The 17,290-nt window shown below is 38.6% G+C and overlaps 1 protein-coding gene across 3 annotated transcripts in view; it reads right to left on the bottom strand.

The window, feature by feature from the left end:
* Positions 1-1,046: 1,046 nt before the first annotated feature.
* The window catches only part of NUDT4 (nudix hydrolase 4), a 28,968-nt gene continuing 12,724 nt past the window's right edge, over positions 1,047-17,290 (bottom strand). For 2 of the 3 annotated variants that reach the window (XM_066995090.1, XM_066995080.1), the window contains 4 exons: positions 16,338-16,448; positions 9,314-9,358; positions 8,313-8,400; positions 1,047-7,360 (listed from right to left, as the gene is read on the bottom strand). In XM_066995090.1, coding sequence (XP_066851191.1) covers positions 7,158-7,360; positions 8,313-8,400; positions 9,314-9,358; positions 16,338-16,391 — 390 coding nt within the window. In that variant the 5' untranslated portion in view covers positions 16,392-16,448 and the 3' untranslated portion in view covers positions 1,047-7,157. The remainder of the gene's footprint in view (positions 7,361-8,312; positions 8,401-9,313; positions 9,359-16,337; positions 16,449-17,290) is intronic. The other variant, XM_066995083.1, reaches the window with a different exon arrangement.

Here is a 17,290-nt window from a genome sequence, read left to right on the forward strand (position 1 = left end):
GAAAGGGTGTGTGCCATTAACCCTACCTTCTTGTTACACAGATGAGTACGTGCTTGGGTTTAGTTGGCATACGCCCCCTGTGTGCTATTGATGCGGGCGACTTTGGGGCGGGCAGCTGAGAATGCATGAACTGTGCAGCAGGCCCTGGATTCACCTCGCCTACCTCCTAAAGCTTTAAATGGATGCTCCCTGGTGCATAGGGCATGCCTCAGCTCTCCAGGCCGAGGGTGCGGCTTTGAATGTGGCTTTCCCTTCCTTCCGCAGAGAAGCGGGATCTGAATTGGTGCTGAACAGAATTTAGCTTAGAACTAGGTGGGATGAATCCAGACCCAAAGCCATTTTGCAGATGGCTAGGCGTTCGTATGTTCAGGGCTTAAAACTTGGCTAGAGTTGGTAGCTAATACGGGGATGTAATTAAAATTGAGTAAGTTCTTGATGGAATATTATTAATATATAAATAGAAAAAAATCCTCCGCCCCCGTTTGGTAGTGACTGAATAAAGTGGATTATAGAACCATTTGAGTACATGGTAGCCAGTACGTGTCTGGGTTATTTCACTTTATTTTTATTAAGTATCTCAACAAATTGGGGACTTAAAGAAGTCAATACTGAGTTTGAATGTAGGAGTCCATAGTAAGGATATGTCTGAAATTAGTGGTATAAAAGGACAGGTAAAATACTGTATTTCAAAACTATTTTGAATATTTTCAAGTGATAGTTGTAACGAAAGCAAACTTTAAATGGGGTTCCTAAATAAACAAATTCCTGCTTGTTGTAGGATGTATTCAGGCATATTTAATCCTTTTAAATTTGGCATTGTGTGTGTGTATATGTGTATATATATATTCAAAAAAATAAACCTGATTTAAGAGTTCTGTATAAAGTAAAGCTGGGGATTTTATTCTATCTTGTGTTGGGGAATGTGTGAAACTTAGACTAAATAGACTAAATTCTCTGAAGCCAGACAGATAGAGGTTTTTTTTTTTTTTTTTAAACTCAGCTAAGCAGATGGATATTCACAGGCATTATCTGAAACTCAAGGTTACTTCTGTTCCTTCTACCTTTACAGCTGGTTAGCAAATGCAGCTATCTCTTGGAGTATTAGTTTTATCTCCACTTTGTAACGGATGACCATTGGATAAACTTACGCTAAGTTTACAATAAATGGGTTTCCTCTGGCATTACTGGTGCTATGTGTCAAATGTCCTGAAATCCTCAACAAGAGTGTTGCTATCGCTTCGTTAGGTTCTGGATAGTAACTGCAGCTCTTAAGCCTGGATTATCAAATAGACGCTAAAACCACACATGCAAAATACATCTGCAGTAATTTCCTTGAGATCAAGGCGGCTTGGGAGGGTTTTGTTTTTGCATAAACAGTCAGTGGTTGTCTCTTAACACTTAACCGTATGCTTTCATGGGTATGCAGTGTATTATCACTGGGAACTGATGGAGCAGTTCCTTTGTGTGGTAGCTGACTTAGTCTAAAACAAGTGAAATGTTGCTTCTGTAGCTTTCAAGAAAGCGTACTTCTGACACATGGAGATTGTTGTGAAACATCTTAATGGACTAGAAACATCAAAAATTGTGACATCTCAACTTGTGCACATTCCGTGGGGTATCTCTTTTTTTTTTTTGAGGGTTTCTTTTGAAGTAAAAATGTCTGGTAGGTTTTGTCAATAACATGTCATGACTGTAATGTAATATGACACTGAAATAAAAGGAAGAGTGATTATTCATTGTATAGATGCTGAGCTTCATTTAACTGTAGTGGGCTGCCATTGCTCTGCAATACAATTTCTTAACAGTTCTTAACACCTGTTAAAATAAGGAAGATAAATGTTAACTTTGCTTATAGCTCACAGTTGCTGTTTTTTTTTTTCTCCTATTTTTCTTCTCTTATATATGGGGAGAAAAGTGGGGCAACGCTTTGGTCCTAAAGCCATCAGAGAGGACTGCTCTGGTGTACAAGCTCAGAGGGATTTATTTATTTTTTCTCCTGTGTTTCAGTCGGCCTGTTTTAGCACAAGACTTGTGCACTTAAGTAGTCAGTTTGGATGCTTTCGAGTGCAATCAAACTGATGGATGTAAGGTGGCTTAGCAATGCTTGAGACATTACGAAGGTAGCTCACAGCTGCTAATTGTGTCTGCTATACTGGATTTCAATACCTTGTATCACAACACTTCAATAAGAAGTGTGCAGGAAGATCTTAGAGCAAGTATGTAACTGTTACCTTGCACTGAGGTACAGCAGGAGGAGCAGCAAGCAGCTTAACTGCTTTATCCTTGTTATTTGTCTTGATAATCTCCCCTCAGCACTTACAGGTGAAAGCCAGAAGGGGTGAGGTGTGAGCAAGTGGTTTTTTTCTATTTGTTTGCAGGACAGAACACGAAGAATAAAAACTGCTCTGGGTTGAAGGGGTGGTGGTGGAGGAAGCTGTTAGCTGAAGTGCCCAGGGGCTGACCTGGGTGGGGACAGGGCACCCTGACTTGACTACTGGGGCTACTTCAGTTTGATGCTAGGGCATTGTCACCTGTGCTTGGCCTGTCACTGAGGCACTGAGTGCTGAAGGATTCTTCTCAAATGAGAGTTAGGAGTACCTCTAATGGTACAGTAAGCCTCACCAGCCTTCCCAGAGACTGTTAAATTCACATGCCAAACATGCATCAGGAACACTTCAATATATGCATACATATACATGCAGTATAGCCATGTGTTTATATTACATGCACAAAGGAAACTCATTTGACTGAAGGACTTGTTGCAGAGTTGTTTCTGTCGCTCCCATGCAGGCAGAGCACCTCCTCAGCACTGTGATGGACTCTTTTTGTCTTAGGCCTAATCTGTACCTCCCTGTACGAAGTTCAGGTAGCCATGATTTTTGTAGGGTCAGGTTTGCAAGGTCAATTGTAAATCCAGGTTTCACATGGGCTGCTCAGGTGTTGCTTGCTATGGCAGATACACTAACCTGTGCTGATTGCCTGCTGTGCTTTTCCCATCAGCTACTTCTACTAGAGGGTAACACTAAGCATGGGATGGGTACTGCTAGATTTATGGAGGGGTTGTCTGTGGCCTTATGTTCCAGGCATTAAAAGCTGGCTAATCTCGTAGGAATATGACACGGTGAAGTGAGTCTAATACTGTGTTTTCCCTTCGCTTGCTGTGGAAGTCTGCCTGGCTTGTTGAAAGGTGGGTTCTGCTCGTGTTACACACAGGAAGCAGGCAAGAAGGCAGGGTTTAGCATTGAGTTGAATAGCAGCAAAAAGGCCCTTAGGACCTTGTTATGAAGCCTGGGTAGCTGCAGCAGATGCCAGGCCAGAGGTAAGTGCCAGGGAGAGGGTGTAAGATGATGGCATCTTTGGCCAGGTTCCTGCTCCTCTCTTTGTGTCTGCTTCTTATTGTTGTCCCCCAGAATTGGTGGTAACAGATCACCTGGAACCAAGGCTGGTGCTGTGAGCTGGGGAAGTCCACCCTGGTCCATCAGGCAGAGAACAGCTGATCATATACCGCATATGTAGCATCCCATGGTGTTTAAAGAGGTACAGTGTTTAAAAAACCCTACAATAATAATAGAACAAAACTCCAGGAAAGTCTTGAGTCTTGGAAAAAATCATTTCATCTTTCCCCACTGTATGTTGTGCTTTGACACACACACACTTCACCCCTACTTGTGTGCTTCAGATTTACATGATGCATTAAGAGAAAATTCTGATAGGAGCCAGATTCAGAAAGGTTAAATTGAGATGAAATGATTACATCCTCCACAGGGCTAATTTAGATTTTATTTTGGTATTTCTCAAATATAAAAAGTCAAAATTCTTACATCAATCTTTAAAGAAAATCCATGCAAGCAGGTCAAAATGTTTACAGCTTATTTTGCCCCCCCCCCCCCCCCACCCCTTCCCTTCAATTTTCACTTCACAAACCACAGTGGTAATTAAACCAACTGTTCGCTTTTTTTTTTTTACAGCACATTGTTAACAGAACATTGAAAGGTTAAGTCAGGGTGCAGTAAGCACCAAAATAAGATTTTTCACTTTAACAGCCTCTGTGCAGTACTTCAGTATTTCTTCTGGTGTTTAACATACCCATTCCCCTTAGTTCTGGCTTTACACGTTTTGAAACTTTAAGGCTAGTTGTTTGATACCACCATAAGCTAAGTTATAATGATCTCAGAACTTAGGTAGGAAAAGCAGTGATACAAACTTAGGTTTCTGAAATCTGCAGATTCATGTCCCTAACCCTACTCTGCACAACCAGATCTGGGTAGTTGTACAGAATGAGACCAATCCCCCATCTGCTCTTACACAACAGGTTTAGTCCATCTAAAGAGAGAGGCATGGACAAGCAGAAGGGTTTTACACTTAAAGTGGTAGGTACTAGAAAAAACTGTAGCTTTCCAATTGATTTTTGAACAAACCCTTCCTGGTAAAGTCTAGGTCAGATTTCATTTAGACTAAAGCCATACCACTGCTCATTTACTAAAGTAGTTTTCTTGGGACAAAACTGAAGTGTTTCCAATTTACCTTTTACTGTCAGGTTTGTACAATTCACAGACTATTCCTCCAAAAGGGAGCAGAAGTCTAAGCAATACAGAGCTTCATTCTGAAGGTTGCATAGAGACCGAAGAGATTTATACAATGAATGCTGCTAAAAAATCCATCTGGCACTATTGAACAGCTCAAATGTGTGACCAAAAAATAACCAAAATATTTATAGGCAATCAGCTGAGTTTGTTAGCAACAGCAATACTGTACATTTTTACATTATCAAATACATAATTCAAGAGTTACAAAATAAGATCATGCATTATCACTAAATCTTATACAAGCTTGGATTGGTTTTATTCCAAGAATCTGAAACTGAGACAGAAGCATTTTTATGAGTAAGAAGTCTCTGGATTCTTGTTTTAGCTTTCACATATTCTATAGAATCTTGTTACAAGAAAGCCTGTACAAGTTTGCTCAATTTAAAGTGTTAAAATGACTACTGAACAAATAAAGCATCAAAAGTAAGTGACCAAAAAAGAGAGCTAAATCTTTCACTCTTTTAAAGGCAGCTTTAGAGCCAGAGGTACCCTTACACACCATAGGTATAATTTTATGGAAGATTAGACATTCATCAAAATGCTCAACTCTACCTTCTTCTGTTTTGCCTAGCAAAACCTTGCTTTTGACACCAAGAGTTTAGCCTCTCACCTCATGACTAAAAGCAAGGACAAGCTACTTGCGTTAAATACCTCCATGTTTAGATGTGCCTGAACAGAGTTGTGTGTTCCTCCTTCCAGTTCTGGAAGTGACCTGGACAGAAGGATGAAAAAACACACCCTACCACCACAGCAGAAGTCCTCAGCTTTGTGGCTCATGCCTCTTGTCAGTAGTATTTATGCCTCTTCAAAGAGAGCAGCATGAAGAGATCAGAACATCTGTCTCCCTAGTTTCACTGCATTTACGTATGGCACAAGATTATTTTTCTAAGGAGTAACTTCTGGCAACAACATTTTTTCCTAAAAAAGTGTAACAGCACAAAAAAGTTTAATTTATAGCAGCATTTTACACAATTTGTGTTAAAAAAGTAGAAGTTAACCATTTGTGTATTGAGTAACAAAAGGTTTAAATTACATTTATTTTCCATTTTACACTCACTATTTACTAGTTGGACTATTTACAAAGGTTCCAATGCTATGAAGAGAATGAGCTATACCCAGAATAAACTTCACATACGAGGTAAAGCTTTACCTCAACCTCTGTTTTGATTGGCTGGAGAGGAGGTATAGTTGGGTTTAGATCCTACAAAAAAATCAGAATTAGGGTGTTCATATGAAATAGATCGTGTTCCTGTAGAAGAAAACCATACACAAACATACGTACACAGAGGGAGAGAGAGAGCAAGAGAGACAGAATAACCCTACAGTAAAAACATTAAGACCTACAGTGGATTTAGGTTTCATCTTTTTGGCTGAAAAAAAGAATAATGAAAAAGAAAGTTGTCAGCTGTACCTCATTTCTTCCAGGTAGGTTTTATCAAGAGGCCAGCTTTTAATTCATAAAGCTAAAGCAACTGATGTTAAAATAATAAAATTGAAGTATTTAAGAGCTAACTTAAAAAAGGGGGGGGTTCAGCATACCTTCTGAATAAGACAAAGGAATATTATTCTTCCATTAGTGTAAGTATCAGCCCGCATGCCTCCAAGGCCCAGGAAGAACCCCAACTGGTTCCTGCTGGGCAAGACACCTCAACACATGCTTGCTAACAGACACCTCTGTAACATATACATGCCCGCTGAGTAAGTCTTATTTTCCTTTAAGTATTTTCAAAGGACAACAAACTGCACGAACGCTAGGTAAGATGCTTGTCACTGAAGGTTAGACGTTTTTGGAACCCGGAGTGCAGTTGCACCATGAACAGGATGTGTATCCAAAGGCTAGAAGGAAAAACAGGAGGTGAGGGAGGGTGGGGAATCCACACCACTTTCTGCATGTATCTTCTGACAGTTCATCAGCTGACCAAATAACAAAAGTACAGCGAATGGTTTTGGTAGTCACAAGACACAAGTTTACCATCCTTGCTCTAGTTCTACGTTACGTGAAGATTGCATAGGATAAGGCAACCTTTTGGATGACCGAGGCAAGCAGTGCTTTATGAAGGTATCCTTTGCTCTTGACAGGCTCGACATGGTTTAGTGCTTTACTGTAGTCACACGCATCTCTGCCTTCACCACACATTTCCCCCAACAGTGCCATCTTCAGTTCTTAGCGCTTCATTCATCATACCAAATAAGAGTTTAGTATAGGACTATTTGCTCAAGCTTTTCTATAGCAAGTACTCTTGTAGAACTGCTGACTAACTGACAAGTCTTAAATAAGCTGAACACCACTGAGATGCATATTTCATTTTAGCAGATACGGAAATTTATATACTCAAGTTTCTTATTTCTTTTTAAAAATGGCCTACTAAGGCATCTTAAAAAAATCCATATATGGCTTTGGTTTGCTGAAATACTATTTTACATTGTTAAAAAGGAAAAACGTGTTCAAATAAACTCAACATTATGACACATTCACATATTTCACTTAGAATTGACACTTATACAGATGCCTACATGTGATCAAAGATGTCTCCCCTTGTGATGACATGAATAAAGAGGTAATCCAAACGTTTATCTCACAGTAGAGGGCAACCCAGAAGTCTGTGCAGAAGTGACATATAAGGAGTTACTATCTGGAAGAGGGGGAACCACAGAGTTTCCATTAGTGGGCGAACAGCTCAGTTTCAGTTTTTCCAAGTACTCTGCATGAACAGGCTTGTGACACTGAAGGACCTTGATTGCATCTTCTACTTTAAACCATTCTCTTTTCCTTCCTGAATGAGTACAATCCACAAAGAAAAGCAGGGAGTTACAAATTTTTAACAGCACCATTTGTTGCTATCTGATAACTTTTTCTCATTTACTTTTGAAGCTCAAGTTTTCAGGTAGAAGACAGTAAAAAAATAAAACAAAAAAAAACAAAATATTGATGAATGCAAGAAAATCACTCAAGCTTACCAAAAGCAGTTAGATTATAATAAAGCATTTCAGATAAATCTCTTAAAGCAGATACCAGACAGCAGCTCATATAACTCCCTGTATGCTACAAAAGCTACATCTAGTCCTTAACAGAAAGAATAGTAGTTAGAGTACCACCCTCCTACATTGTCATGTCTAGCACTGAACCAATCTGAAGAATGAACATGCATGAAGTTACACAGTAAGAGTAGCCTGGTCTAATTTGGAAATCAGTATTCCATACTCAAAACATACCCAGGTACAGAGTTACTAACGTTAACTCTAAGTTTACAAAAACAATTAATTTATACCAGAGATACATTTAGATAATTTTTGTTTAGATAAGTTCTAAGACACATTGGTAAAATAGCCCTAATACCATCTTTCTTACAAGAAGCCAGTCCTTTAAAATTAGAAGCCTCTGAAAATATTCATAGACAAGGTCAAGATAGCATTGTGAAAACGGTGGGGTTAGTTCTGTTTTTCACTTGGCTTTACAGCGTTACAGATACTACACATTTGAACTCTATTAAGACATCTATAAACTGCTAGTTTGAGACCAGGGCACATGGCCCCACCAGGGCACACTCCTGCCAGCAGCGCTCCCCAGAGGTACTCCAAGGAGAGGTGAGTCAGGAGCAGCCCCAGATGCTCCCATCTACCCTGAAGCTTGGCACTAAGCAGGAACAAACCAGTGCTGTCCTCAGTCCTTGCATATATTTTCAAATAATTTCGAGTATAGCATATGAAAACAGAGAATGGGTTTACCTATATTAACTGAATCCTCCCAGTCTTCCAGTATTTCCGTCACAGTAAGAACATAAACATACGTCCTATGCTTCCGATCCTGGTTCTGCTTAAATGTTAGAAGTAGAGGTTTTAATTCACAGCAAAAAATTTGTAATTACAGACTTTCCACAACTGTAAGATTAGAAACTACTTACCCTAGAGAATACTTGCTAGCAAACCCTGGCTCTTATTTTCACAGACTAACCATCTGTACTGATGTATGGGAAACTTGTGTTCTATGTTGTTGGTTGCCCTGTTTAGTATTAGCAGTTGCCCATTAGTACTACTCACTACTTATCCTCTACATGTTTTGTAAGTTAATCACAGTATAGTACATGTCCTAGCACTGTTTTCACAACTCAACTTCCTATATGAAAGGTGTTTTTTTGTCAAGATGGAACCACTACATAACGTGGCCTGATAACCTATACAGCGCTCAGAAGTTTCACTCAGTAAGTACAAGTAAAATAGCATCTGTTTCCAATAACGACAAACACAAAACTCCTATTACCTCTATAGGTTTGCCATGTTAGCAGCACTAAGCACCTATTTAGAAAGCACACACTTTTTTTGAACAAGCTAAGTCAAATACATGAACTGACAGAGGTAATCCACACAGTGAAAGGTCACTGTGCTGCAGCCAGTCCACAGGTTCAGTTTTGTTCTTTTATACTGCTAGATACTGATTTCCCAGAAAATGCAAGTATCACTCTTATTCAAACCTTCACCCATCATGTAGCAATGGAAGAAAAACACCTGTCTAATGTGTCCTTCAGCAGAATTCAAAGTTGCACAGCAAAAGTACATGCAAGTAACACTTAAAGTGTTAATGACACTTGTGTTAAGTAACACAAGTCTGACTCTGCTGCATGGAAGTTACTTTCTGTAGTTCCACAACTCTCATGGGAAAAAAACAAAAACACTCTACCCGCCCCAACCCCACCAAAAAAAATCTTTATAAAGTAAAAGAAATAGCTCACCTCAAATATCCCAAGCAGCCTGCCTAGTTTTCCCTTTACTCCAGCCTACAATAAAAAGACAGGAAAAAAGTATTAACATATGCTTTTTAATTTCAAAAACTGCAATATACTGTAGCAACATTTAAGCAAGTATTTTAACATGGGTTTTAACTACACAGTGCTGCATTGCTTCTGGAGTTTCTAGCTTTGGAATATTATATTAGGACAAGTTTTTGTGTTCTGTGGATCAAAGAGTACATAGTTCTTTCAAGCACTGCCATCCAGACCAGAATACTCTTATTTACCATGGACTTTGTGAATTGTATTTTATTAGAGACATCCAACATTGAAAAAAGTTATCCAGGGAAGAAGATAGCCTAAGAAATAAGTTAAAGTAGTAGGGTAGCATATCTGGAGACAGAATTATTAAAATTCCATTGCTATTTCTTACAGAAAGTCAAGTGCAAGTCCTCAAAATAGAGCAACAAATTAAACTGCGGGTAAAAGGGTGGATCTGACAGCATAATGAATTAATGTATGCTGTCTTTCATATGAAAGCATAACTTTTGGCATGTAATTTAAAACCTAAGTTTATATTCCCAGTTCTCTACAGTTTTGAATTATTTTTCTAGTTAGTAACTTTATAAAGAACTTTACATTTAGAGATTTGCTCCAAGTTTTTTAAATAACCCCTATGTGTATCATCCTGTGCTTAGTAGTCTTCTCAACAGTTAAGGTGGTCATTATATCCTACTAATATTCCAGGGTTTGTTTTTACAGAAGTAATATACAATGCCTCTTCCAACATAAGTCATTTAGGATCATCCTTTTATTCTAAACACACCTGAGTCTATCCAACTGAAATCTGAACACGTATGTAGTCTACTGGTAGACTAAGCCATATTTACATTTTGTCTTGCTTTGTATAACCAGTAGTTAAAACACAGCTTCTTAGTGCTAAGATGACACTTTCTAGCTTTGTCTTGGTTTCCAGCTTTAATCAAAGAAAGTTACTGATATCTTATGTCTTTATACAAAGGACCATATGGATCTTATTTACATTTTAATGTGCAACTCTGACAGACAACTGGGCAGGCTTCAGCAATAAGTCTAATCAAGATCTCACAAGTGAATGTTTTGTGTCTTTCTTTTTAAAGAAAGCAGATGGCTGATGTTATTTATTAAGCAGTTTTGATGAAAGAAGTGTGATCTCAGCCCCTGCAACAAAAAAAAGCATTTTGTTTATCTAGAGCAAAAACTAGACCTAAAGTTGATGCAAAGCTATATACATTACTCTGGTCATCTGCTGTGCTGAAAGAGATACCTGTTAGAGCTCATGAAGTTGAAATGTTAACTGTGCCTGCTGGATAAGTGATTAGGCAGCATGTTAATTATGGAAACGACAGGCCCCAAGAGACACCAAAGACTGCTTGTGCTTCACACAGGGCAACGAAAGACTTCAGTAGCCTAGAGAAACACACTAAATAAATGTTCAAGCTTTACTGATCAATCCTAATTTCTTCAGCATTATAGTACCTTTTGAATAAGAAGCAGAACTTAAAAAGGCCAGAAGCTAATGTCTGTCCTCAGTTTTTGCCTTTCTTCTCAAGCAGCAAAATCTAGGAATCACTATATCCTTCAAGATTTCTACTTGAAAAAAAATGAAAAGAGAAAGCCACCCAAAAATATCCCCCCAAACTTTCAGGAGTTTAGAACTAGCCAAGGCCTTATTTATATCGAAGATTCGGGAAAGCATTTACACCCACTACTATCATAGGCAGGACTCTGGCAACAAGAATGCTGAAGGACAAAAAAAATCACAATGAAGAAACGCAGGAGAATTTCTCTGAACTAGTGAGTGGGAGTCTGAAACCTAACCGATATCTAACACATGGCACAAACACCATTACCAATACTAAATAGCTTTCTTGCAGAGCTTTCTTTTTCCCTCCATTTCTCAGTACCCCATATTCACAATGTGAATCTATCATCTATTTCACTATGAGCACATGGAATTTACTTGTTTTTAACAGCTTCTGTTCTCCCTCCATGCAAATCAGTGGTTTAAACAAATACTCAACTGAGTAATTCTGAATGAAACAATTAGCTGCACTCCATTACATTAAGTGTAATAATCCCCCAAAGCTCAGAATGAAGCTTTTGCCCAACCAGATGGTGTCACATAGATGTGATCTCTCACTGATTTCTAGTTAATCTCTAGGCAAAGATACATGCTTCCAAAATGTAGCACCATTCCTTCAGATAGGAGCATTTTTCAATACTTTCATACCCAAAAATATAAAAAGGCAGCAACTTTTAACAGAGACAAGTCTCATGGCTTTTTTTTTCTGAAAATAAGCTATTCTGACCTTGACTGAATCATCTTCATAGTTTAAAAAGTGTCATTAAATTGACAGACCATTAAAAATAAAGAGTACCTTTGCTAACAAGAGTATTTCTTCCAGGTTCTTACCTTTACATAGCAACTTCAAAATGCATCAAAATTGAGTCCTAGAGGACTAAGAAATGCTTCAGCTTTTTCCTGGAATGTCAGTTGAAGTTCTTACACTCCCAGTTTTAAGCTTATTACTCAACACAAGAGCAAATTTTAGAGTTTGAACAATTTTGTCCTTTTTCCCCGTGGCCATTATGTGCCCATGGTTGGTAAAACCACAGCTTTTTAAGTAAAAAAATTCCATAGGCTACTTTAAGATTAAGACACTAAACCTCAAGAGAAAGTTTGAATGAACATAATTTCCTTTATCAGACAAGTTACTGCATGTCTATAAGCAGCAGGTAGATTTCTTAAATCTGAACTTATACATATATTTAATATTAAGTCTAAATCCAACCACAGGAGTAAAAACTGGTCACTTCATCCCATGTTTTTTTGGCCTGGAGGTCACTGACTGCTGGCTGATCCTGATACACTGCCATGCAGGAGGTGCAGTCATGCTTGCCTTGGGTTTCCTGTAGATGGAGCAAGAGTCACACTAGAATTTTGTTTTTAGGCTAACAGTCTACCAGGGCAGAAAGTTGCTTAAAATCTGCAATACATAGTTATTTTAACTGTGGGATCTGTTGGATACTACTTTATTGGCTACTCTCCTGAAAAGACAGTGCAAGGCTATTCTTGCTCTCTTTTGCATACTTTTATAGAACTCAGTGTTTCATTGTGCCTGTCAAAAAGGAAGTACTTTTTTTTTAAAGTATGTACATAGTTCTAGTCTGAAACGCCCAATCATTTTTCAACTAATAGCTGCTCACTGGAGCAGATTCCTGTATTTCCTTTGAGAGGTCTTAGATAACATTACTGGCACTTACACTGTTGCAGCAGATTAACCATCAGAATCAGCCTCCTCTTCTCAGCAGCTGTATTCCCACAGGTCAGGGAGGAATTGAATATTTTTTGGCTGGCAATTCAGTATACTACTAGGTGCAAATAGAGCAAGGGTCTTTTTAGTGCAATGGAAGAAAAGGGAACGGGATGGTGTTTATTCCTTTTGAGAGGAAGATCGTAATCATTTAATCACCATTGTTTCTGTTGTATTTCCCTTTGAACACCCCGTGTGCAAGCAATTCCCATTTCCACCTTTCACACTGCCTCGTTAAAGACTAAGCTCCAAATTCACTTACAAAGTAGCTCCACGGTTAGACAAGGTTTAATATGTTTCTGGGATTGCTTTATGCTGTAATTTCACTTTGGTATCCTAGTTTCAGGTTTGTGAAAACTCGTACCTAAGGAATCCTCGTACCTAAGGAATCTTACCTACTGCAACCCATAAAAGACAGATATTCAATTTATTATAAGTAACAATGATCCTGAATCAGAAACATTACTTACTAGATGTAAAAACCCCAACACAAACAGAGCTTTAAGGATAAAAAAAGATCTGAAGTCACACAATCTGACTGTAGAAGAACTGCAGTGCATGTAGATTTGACTACATTTGATCTTTGCCTGGATTTTAAAACAAGTTTTTTAAATACTCCACTTTTGTTGGGAAACCAAGGGACTTTTAGAGCCAGTGGGCTCTCATACTGTGAGCTACTAACACTCCTACCACTAGGAACTGCGTCTGCAACACCCACAATCCGTTTCTCTGTTTTAATAAATTAATGGTAACTGACGGTTAGTTTATGCATGACCCAAGACTGAAGAAACACAGTTCAAACCAGTGCCACAGCGTGCCTGCTTTGAAGCTTATTCATTCACAAAACCCTTAACAGTTCACTTCACCGTACTGTAACCAGTTTGCCAGGTGATACTGACCTTCGTATAAAAATAGAAAGGACATCCATCTCTAGAAAGGTTAGTATGAATTTCCATGGTTCAAGTCAAAACCCTGAATACCATGCTGGCTTTTCATCAAAAGTGGCATTTTTCTTTGCTGTCTCATGGCAGCACGGAAGATTCAGCCCATAGTTGAATAATATTTTAGTTTAGGACATGAACCTTTAATGTTCATCAGATACACAAGCCATCAAATGCTGAAAATCCTGAAGCTGTAGAACAAGCATCTTCAAATAATTGTTGCTTATTAAAGCCCCTAGCTTATGAAAAACCCTTTACACACTTTCAAGCACAGATAAGAGCTGAGCATGGCTGGCAGGGTCACACCTTGCTGCAAAGTACCATAAAAACAGGCGTAGCCACCATAATAAGAATGAGTAAAAACTTAATTAGCCTGTGACTAAAACACCCCTGCTAGCACCACTCAAGAACTTCAGATCTGTTGGGTTCTCTACCTTCAGAAAGTCTCTCTCAGTGTAGAAACACTTGATATTGACATTTTTTTTCCAGACACGTAACATGCAGCTTTTCTATCATGAAGGCTCCTACTGAAAATTTTGACTGCAGCAGTATTGCAGTTAAGGTAACATGTCAAATTTCAACAGGTACAAGACAATTTTTGAAGACTCTCACTTGAATCTGTATGTTGCAGATGTTTTCAGCATTCTGAAAAACAGTATCCTGTTTTTTTCCTATGCATCATCTGCAAAATTTTTTCTTCAGGAGTAACCAACTTTTTAGTATATCTTTATGATGCAGCCATGAAGTTCGCAGTGTCTGGGCAGCACGTGCACTCTGATTGGACTTTAAATGTACCACCTAACCATATTCTGCACCTGTTCTGCTTAACCTTCCCCACTTGCACCCCTTTCACCACACCATCGCAGAAATTTGTGAGCAAGGCCATGACTTTAAGTACACAAAATATTCTCAGAGCAGCCTCGGGGTAGCAGAAAACTAATTATCAGCCTCCGAACCACAACTCTCAGTGCTATACTTCTTGGCTATGAAGTTAACCTGACAACTCTGTGTCTAGCACTGCACCGCCTGCAAACTGAAGCTTGACCACTGTTAGTTTCTGAATAGTTGGTCAAGCCCCCACAGCAACTTTGACATATTAAGCACAGCCAGGTCCCTTCAAGATGGGGGATGTGTCATGACTTTCCCTAGAGGTATCTGTGCTGTCTATCTATAAAATCCTGGGTCTTTGCTCCCTTCAAATGGCACTTGGCTGCCTTGTGGCTGTTCCCTTCACTTTTATACAGGAGCACTTGTCTGAGTGTGTGTTGGGCAGCTCAAAACTGGCCCCCACAGCAAAAACTGAACATAGCCCTGGTCTGGAATAACCTTGTATAAATGAGGCTTATTTATTCCTGCATCTTGCTGCAGGAGGGTTGCTAAGAGCACTGAATACCACATTGGTCTGTTCCCCACACAAGGTGGGGAAAAAAGCTCAATGAATTAGAGACCACAGAACTCATTTAGACACCAAAAAGCAAGCAGAATTTGGGCAAGCTGCATTTACATTAAACTCCCAAGCCTCCACAACACAGCAAAATTAGACCTAAGGGTATGCAAGCTAAAATACCAAGTAGCACAGCTAATCAAAAATAGAGAAAAGCTCTAATAAAAACATTATGCATACTGATAATTAACAACAGCATTAATGTGTTTTGTCATACTGGGATGACAAAGCTGTTTAATACTACCACACGTTCTGTACTTCACTTACTTCCCAGCATGCATACACATGCATCCACTTTCTGCAAAACCTTGTACTTTCTATTTAAGAAGCATTATGTAAATTATTAGAATTGATCTGTGGTCAACTGCACATTACAGAATTTCCAATTAAATTAGTAAACTCAGTGTGATTTTCTTGAAGTTTTATTGGGCTTACACTGTCAGCTATTATGTATTTAATCTACCATTTTTAACGGTTTGCCTAGGAAAAATAAATAGCAAGTTAAAAAAAATTTGCATCTGAAATTTAAATACCATACTAGAGTAAGGAAGCTTCATTAATTCATCTAGACTTAACACTTTGTGTCAGGGTATGAGCAGGGTTAGAAATGCAGACCATACCTATGGTACATTCTTTATAGATAAAGAACCTTACATATACTTACAAGTCCTTTTTATTGTTGAATTCTCAACTGCTCAGATATATTAGTTCCCAATATTTACTTTGGTTTGGAATCTCCTCAAAGGTCTACTTATTTATCTTTCTTGCATAGCTGTACTTTCATGGTTTGTTCACCTTCAGTCTGTTCTAGAAGAGCTGCAAACCGTACATTTTCTGCATTAGCACAGAAATGCTACACTACTATATCTCATTTGGCATGAAGTCACAGTTCTGCTTCCAGTTAAGCGTTTATTACAAAGTTCAGCTATGAAATGAGAGTGTGCTGGGAAACAGTTTAGTTCACCTCACCACACTATACCTTGATCCTGACATACAGAACTGAATTTCACAATCATTGAAGTTTTGGTCAAATCATTGATAAAGGAGGTAGAGCTCCCTCTTTCTTCTTGATTCCCATATGATGATAGCAGTAGCACAAACTGAACAGGCTGCCCAGAGAGGTTGTGGAATCTCCTTCCTGGGACGTATTCAACAGCCATCTGGACATGATCCCGAGCAACCGGCTCCATGAGGCCCTGCTTGAGCAGGGGCTTAGAGAGGACCTCCAGAGGTCCCTTCCAACCTCAGCCATTCTGTGATAAAGCAGATGATTTCTGTTTTGTTACCTCTTCGTACACCTCTCTGACAGCTGCTCCCCCGGGTTCTTCTTCTGGTTCCATTCCTCCACCTGGCACAATCCACTGATCTGGATATCGGCTACTGCTTACCAACAGCACCTATGAATAATTGCAAATGACTGTTAAATATAGCTTACTACTCCGGAATCTTGGTACTACTTTGCCTACTTTTCCTGCAATGCACTTATTCACTAGACAAATGGATTATAGACTTCAGAAATGAAACAATAGGAAGCCAGGAGTTGTAAGAAGCACTTACAAAACAAACAACAGAAAAGCAACATTATTAACATTAGCCTTTTTAATACAAAGCCAAGACACTGTTGTTGTAATATCTTGCTCATACATTTCATTTTGTCTAAGCATCTGAAGAAAAAGTACACAATACAATGCACGAGAATGAAGACGGTAAAAAATCTGGTAACAATACCAAGTCTTAATATCATCTAGACAGCAAAGTGCAAAAATTAAAACATCACCACACGTTAAACTAATTCTTAAGAAATGGCACCTTTTGGTTGAAGAACTGGCCATCTGAAAATATTTGTAATTTTTAGTCCTAGACAAGCTTTTCTTCACTAACTGAAACATGACATTAGCATGGTAAGCTTACAATATTGAGTAACTAAATTATAAAAAGTATTTCATTGGCTTTTGTTTAATCTGGTTTCTTCTAACACTTCTTTAAGAGGGAAAAAATGGAACGTTGAATTTTAAACAATTTCTAAGTTTAATACCAAATTTTCAAAGACATTTTAGTTTCACTTAAAACGTGTGTCACCTGGTAATATCATTGATATATACCAATCCACTAACCACTGTCTATAGGACTTGTGCTTCACAATGTATGGAGCTAAGAACATCTCCAGCCACCTGTACAACATACTGAAAACTAGGATGCCTCACATCTAGAGTAATTTGTAGTAAAAGACTACGAAAGT

The sequence above is a fragment of the Anser cygnoides genome, chromosome 1 (assembly GCF_040182565.1).
Source record: "Anser cygnoides isolate HZ-2024a breed goose chromosome 1, Taihu_goose_T2T_genome, whole genome shotgun sequence".
In the NCBI taxonomy this organism is placed as follows: Eukaryota; Metazoa; Chordata; class Aves; order Anseriformes; family Anatidae; genus Anser; species Anser cygnoides.